Here is a 6363-nt window from a genome sequence, read left to right on the forward strand (position 1 = left end):
TACATGACATTCTATGTCTTTTCTCATACCAAGCATAAGATACAGCAAACCGTTCAATAACATGGATCAATACGTCACAATCAGCAAGTCAAAAATAGTAATATTGATGATAATGTAACTCCCATTTAATTGTGTCAAAGCCTCTTTTTTTCTTTGCTCTCATACATAAGCACATCGGATAACATCCATTGCTTGACATTGGAATAAGCTGCAAGAGCTAAATACTGAGAGAAGCAAAGAATCATTATAAGGGCATCAAATAGAAACGGATACTTCTGAGGAGGCCTAACAGATAAATAAGCGCCATAAAGAATAACAGAGAAAAGAAAGGAAATGGCCATCGGAGCTTTCAAACGGGAGGAAATCATTGGACCTTTACCATGCTGTCCACATCGTGCATAAGAAACAAGAAAGAAGAGGGAAAGAAGAGCAACGTGTGGCACTATCAACCCATCACGGCAAAGCAAAGGGTACATTGATAGAAGAGCATAGTAACTGAACCAGTTGAAAAAGGTCGTTTCTTCTAATGCCAGAAGACTTGCAGGTAACAGAGGCAACAATATTGACTTCTCGTGAACTGCAAAGAAGACATCCAATCACCAATGAGGATGGGGAATGTAACAAAAGCATGGAACTGCACAAAGAAGCACAAGAAAGAACAATTTTTCTATTTTGCAGAGCAATAGGGTAGGCTCCTTTATATAAATAAAAATGTACAAAATATTTTGAAATCATGAATGCATCTTATGAAATCAATAAACTAAAGCGCACCTACAAGACTATGTTAGACTACTTTAAAAAATGCATCTCATGAAGTGACTAAAGCAGAAGAGAGAATCTCTTTTTGAAGTCCAAGAAAAAAGGTTTTGAATTGAGGACTAAGACAACCTATGCATCCACAACTAAAAGCACAATCCTGTCAACGAAGTGTGTGAATTCGTACCAGGCCCTTTCAAGTATGTTAAATAAAATAAGAAATTTTTTTTGCAGGTTACCCACAGAAAGTATGTCCCATATGCAGATTGTGGATTTGTGATACCTTGGAATGAGAACAGATAGAAAGCAAAGGAACTGTTGACTAAAGCATAAAGGAACCCTCGACTGCTTGGAGCTTTTATCTGCTGTATCATTGATGGAGAAGCAGCAGCAAGGGTTGCAAGCAGGCTAAGCCATCGCAACTCCCTTATGCCGAACAACCGTTTCCACTTCACAAAAAAGGATGTACTACACCAAAAGTTAGCCACGTAATCCTCATAAATTCCCCTTTCAAATGGTGCTAAACGGGACAAAACCTGTTAGGATAAGAGACGAACATAAGGAGATAGCAGAAAAGAGTCATATGACAAGTCAGTGGAATGTTATATCATGCAGCCTTACCTCCAAGACTGCTTCCATGGAGTGAAGATAGGGCCACCAGATAACAATGAATGTTGCCGTGACTGTTATTCCCAATTTCAAGACCTCAAAAATTGGACTCCGATGCTTTAGGCATTTTCCCAAGAGATGGCCAAAAAACGCAGGAGCAAAATATGCAGTCATCTGTAAAAATACAAGAATGTGGTGATTGGCTTAGACAATGCGGCCTTGTAAATTTTCCTGGCATCAACAATAAGCAAAAACATGGGGAAATAAGAAAATTCAACATAATGAATCACATGACCTCAAAACTGACATACCCTGCGAGAATAAATTATCAGAGACCCTTTCTATGTATTATTCGTCACATACATGGAAGTCTTTCGAAAGTAACACAATAAGAGAACAAACCTGCTTATGATTGAGTGCCAGACTGAAGAGAGCACAAGCAACTAGATCATTCTTGGACAAGATTGCAGCAATTGCTCCAAGTGTCAGCCCCAAGCTTATGCAGTTGTACTATTGGCAAATAGATGCAAGCCAAGGCAATACAGCAATAAAAAAAAATAAATATAGTAAGAAGCTATCTCTTAAATGGTTCATATGAATTGACAAGCATCATTAAATACCTGAAAGTGTCCATGATCTATTAAAATCAAACTTGGATTAAGTAAGATCATAGCAAGAAGCCAAGCCATTTCTTCATCCTTGCGATTGATATAATAATATATCACAAAACAGACAGCAGCTGGAAAAAGTACAAGTGCATCAGATGATAAGACGGTCCACCTCATCAGCAGCTTACTGCAAAATTACAACTCAAGCAATAAGCCAAAGGCACCAAAACGTTATTAAGAACAGATTGTTTAAGAAAACACAACTCTCTGCTGCTTTGTGGCATAGCCCCCTTTTCTTTTGTGAGTTTTTTCGAGTTTTTTGTTGAACTATGTTGCATTGATGATGTATTTGACAAAATAAAGGGTATGATTATGTGCTTGATTACAACGAGAAATAGGTTTTCCTGTTCACATGCAGAGAAGTAGATGGTTGAAAAACACGCAGATGCAAGAAACGAGTTAATCGAGTTAAAAGGAGGGAGCAAGAAGAGTTTTGTGGCGTAGATGCAGTAAACGAGTTAATCGAGTTAAGCGAGTCGAGCTGGACTCGGCTCATGTGCAGCCTACAGCAAACGTAGTTAGATGCAGAGGTAAAGAACTTGTAATTATCCATATTTGGTGCCTGAGCTGTTAGGTAATGATTTGTAAAGAAGCACAATGAGTAAGGACTAATGGAAATGATGGGAACTCTTTTATGTCATTTTTCTCTTTTAACTTTATATGGGCCAATCAACCACTTCTTCACATGAAAAATTGTTTTTCACTTTTCAAGTGATTCCCCGCCCCCAACCCACCACTATTTTTTCCTCTTTAATTCTTTATTTCTACAAAGGAAATGATCGACAAAATCAAATAAATTTGACACCACAAAATTGAAACCTAAGAAAATATGTTGTTCACCTATTGAAGAAGGTAACAGCAAGTGTATGAGTCCGAGTTGCTAAAGTCATCTCAAGATAAGAGAGGGTTGCTAATCCCATCTTAAAAACATTGCTTATGAGTGATGACCCAGGAAAGATCTCCAAAAATATTTTTCCTTTGACATCAGATGACAAAAAGTATCTATCAAAAGGGTAAAACTATCCAGCTTCTCTCAAGAAGAGGTTTCTACTTTCACACATCCATTTGAACACATAGCAAAAACATGATATCAATTCTAATAATATCACCATAATCTTTTCTCATTTCTTACAGAAGGAAACCACATCCAGTCTAGACTCCAGGTAGCAATTTGAAAATTTTAATTTCTATAGGATTCTTCCAAGCTAATGGTTACATGAATAAGAACACCCTTTAGAAAAATTTGGCTTTCTGAGATATGACAGACTACCTACGTGATTATGATTTCTAACAATAGTAATGTCTATCAGTTCACAAGAGTTGAACAGTTCTTTGCACTCAACTATGTTTACAGCTTTTTCCAAAAGGAAAACATCTTCCAAAAATATAGAACAGCAATAGAATCTCCTTCCTAGCACCACAACAATTGGGTGTTGCTTTTGTTGTTATACTTGCTACCAACAAGCCATTCTATAATTGCTGGAATACAAGCATCAAGAACTCAAAAGTGGACATTCACCAAGTCTTTCCTTCCTGAGGTTGCTTAAAAATCATCTACCAACCTTAACAGGCAAGATAAAAAAAACCCTAAGAATGATCATACTTTTGAAAATTATTTACACGCATCAGCCTGCTTACGTGCACTCAAATTAGACCATAAGAAGTAGTTAGACTCAAAGGCTCAAAGTACTCAGCTTACCAAAAAAAATGTGTGTAATGTTTGCTAACTAAATAGACATTTGTGGCCAATTGCAGCCACTCTATCTTCTAGTGCCACCAGGCCCCACATTTGAGTTTCGAATTCTACCACAACAAATCAGAATCATAAGAATTGGCAACAAAAGGATAGGATAAACACCTGAAGGGGGTTTCGTAACCCTTAGAAGAACCCAAAGCGACTGAATCAGGGTCGAACTTATGAAGGAACAAGGAGTGCACGTAACTCTGGTATGCTGTAAGAGGAGGATAGTCAAGGCCCCAGTAAGCAAGATCATTGTATGTCGTGTTCCTATACCACTCTTTCATGGGAGTGTTGAGAGTGATCTCCATCCAATGCCTCTGTGCTTCATAATCTCCATACTTGGGTGGAATTCCTTCTCCTATCATCATTTGCCAGCATGAAAGACAAAGAAAAAGGAATTAAAAATATGAACAGAAAATGGAAAGAAACACCAGCAAACCTAAATAGTGAAGAAAAGATTGAGGAGGAGGCAAACAAACCAGAGTGGGAACTCAAAGAAGTGAGAAGACGAACTAAGAAGGCAAACAGAAGGACCACACAAAGAGCTATAGCTCTTCCATGGAGAAACCAAGCAGATTGCAAATTCTGAGCAAGAGTTTCTCCTCCACTTCCTCCATTTTTGTTTTTGGCTCTTGCAAGAGATGATGATGAAGGTGGTGAAGGATAATCAGCCATTGCAATTACAGATGATGCATCAGAAAGCAGCTAAAATATGTGATGGAACAATTCTGTAATGGGTATGGACTATGCAAGAGGATCAAGCATTTGTTTGGACACACATATCACTGCTACTCTGAGGAGCATTAGATAAGGGGGTTCCCAACTGAGCAGGTAAGATTGAAGAAGCTGCCACCGCTACGGGCAAATGTACAAAAAGTCATTGTTTGCTGGTGGTAACTGGCCCGACATCTGCATGAGTTTTATCCAAAGAAAATGTTAAGGCTTGAACAAGTCAAAACCTAAGTGACATGTCAAAGTCCAAAAGATGCTAAGCATTATATTTCAAATGCACATCAGTTTGTATGCATATTTTTGTCTTCTGGCATTCCCTTTAGCCATCATATAGTTGTAAAATAAGATTTTCATGTACTAACCAGTTAGCAAAAAGCAGGAAAAAAAATTCTAATAACATACTATATCTGGTAGAATCAAATCAAAGAGCAAACAGGTGGTCTCAGAAACAGAGACAATGAATGGAAGGAACGATGTGCTTGGTTCAAATGGATTATATGATTATATCATTAGAAGTCACGAAATAAGCAACATTTCAAGAGGCAGTACAATATATTGAAACCTCGAAGTCCAATTCTGTATCCTCATCAACCAATCAAGAATTGCCGATTCACTAAGCAGGGGAAAAAAAATTCTAATAACATACTATATCTGGTAGAATCAAATCAAAGAGCAAACAGATGGTCTCAGAAACAGAGACAATGAACGGAAGGAACGATGTGCTTGGTTCAAATGGATTATACGATTATATCATTAGAAGTAACGAAATAAGCAACCTTTCAAGAGGCAGTACAATATATTGAAACCTCGAAGTGCAATTCTGTATCATCATCAGCCAATAAAGACTTGCCGATTCACGATTCCAGTACATGCAGTATAAGGTAGACCTTTCCGGCATTGATTTGTTAAACAAGGAGGAGTTATGACTCATGAATCAGATTTAAACATGCTGATCCATTCAACATTTACAAGATAAAAAGCTACACTCAGATATAATGGCAGGAAAATTTTAAGCACATTTGCAGGCTAACATTAGGCATCACATTTTCATCAACCAAGGAAATTAGAACGAATAGTTAGCTAGTTCACGCGACTAACATGAAACAAACAGGTTCTCAAGTTAGTGGCAGAAAAATGATGCGAAGAATCGCATGCTCGGAGCAAAAAGATTTTTTAGGAGGGGCCAACATGCAGCCTTAAATTTCCAGAAGAGCAGCAAATGCATAATTTTCCTAGACTTTGCATTAAATATAATAATTTAACTCACAAATAAAACATAACCGCAACAACGGTCGCTCTTCAAGAAGATGAATGACAATATGAATGGCAATAACAGGTGCACGTTCAAATCTTGTCCGAGTGTACCAAGGTGATACGTAGAGAGCCAAAAAAAGAATCACAAAGAGAACACAAGAGTCAACACTGTGTCGTCGATCTGGACATCACTAGAACTCTCTAAAGAATCTACTAAAGCTAAAATAAATCCGAATTATTGAACCCTAAGTGTTCACCTGAAATGCCAAAAGCTTCTATACAAATGCATACAAGAAAATGCTCTGAGAGAACCACGAACTTTGTGAAGAAGAGGAAGAAGAACAAATGAGGGAAAGGGAAAGAGAAAGAGAAAGAGCGAGAGTTACTGGAGAAAATCCAAAATGACGCAAAAGGAAGTGAGAGGAAGACCTCGTTGGAGGAAACGCCGTCGCCGGAGACGCCTAGGGCACGGAGAGGCGGGCAGCAATGCGAGAGAGAAAGACGGGACAGAGACGGGATTTGCCGCGAAACCCGATACTCTCAAACTGGCCAAGATACCGACTCGATTGTCTGAAAACTGAGATCGAGTAATGCCGAAAAGGC

General features: G+C 38.3%; 1 protein-coding gene across 2 annotated transcripts; it reads right to left on the reverse strand.

Annotated features, from left to right (window-relative positions):
• LOC116248901 (probable dolichyl pyrophosphate Man9GlcNAc2 alpha-1,3-glucosyltransferase) lies at positions 1-6363 on the reverse strand. Of its 2 annotated transcripts, none has more exons than XM_031621933.2 (8): positions 6190-6363; positions 4254-4683; positions 3892-4132; positions 1986-2160; positions 1768-1875; positions 1378-1539; positions 1040-1292; positions 1-577 (listed from the first exon to the last, which is right to left on the reverse strand). In XM_031621933.2, exons 2-8 carry the CDS (start codon positions 4447-4449, stop codon positions 135-137), a joined length of 1578 nt encoding a protein of 525 aa, XP_031477793.1. In that variant the 5' UTR covers positions 4450-4683; positions 6190-6363; the 3' UTR covers positions 1-134. The 2 variants fall into 2 exon arrangements, with proteins under 2 accessions (XP_031477793.1, XP_031477802.1); XM_031621942.2 differs by having other exon boundaries at positions 6147-6363.

Source organism: Nymphaea colorata, chromosome 1 (genome assembly GCF_008831285.2).
Source record: "Nymphaea colorata isolate Beijing-Zhang1983 chromosome 1, ASM883128v2, whole genome shotgun sequence".
NCBI classification, from domain to species: Eukaryota; Viridiplantae; Streptophyta; class Magnoliopsida; order Nymphaeales; family Nymphaeaceae; genus Nymphaea; species Nymphaea colorata.

Bases quoted from the DNA above. Each gene is read 5' to 3' on its own strand.
- LOC116248901 (XM_031621933.2), bottom strand. From the start codon at position 4,449: ATGGCTGATTATCCTTCACCACCTTCATCATCATCTCTTGCAAGAGCC. The intron at 4,133-4,253 runs GTTTGTTTGCCT...AAATGATGATAG, and splicing joins TTCTTTGAGTTCCCACTCTG to GAGAAGGAATTCCACCCAAG. The intron at 1,540-1,767 runs GTTTGTTCTCTT...GTATTTTTACAG, and splicing joins TGGCACTCAATCATAAGCAG to ATGACTGCATATTTTGCTCC.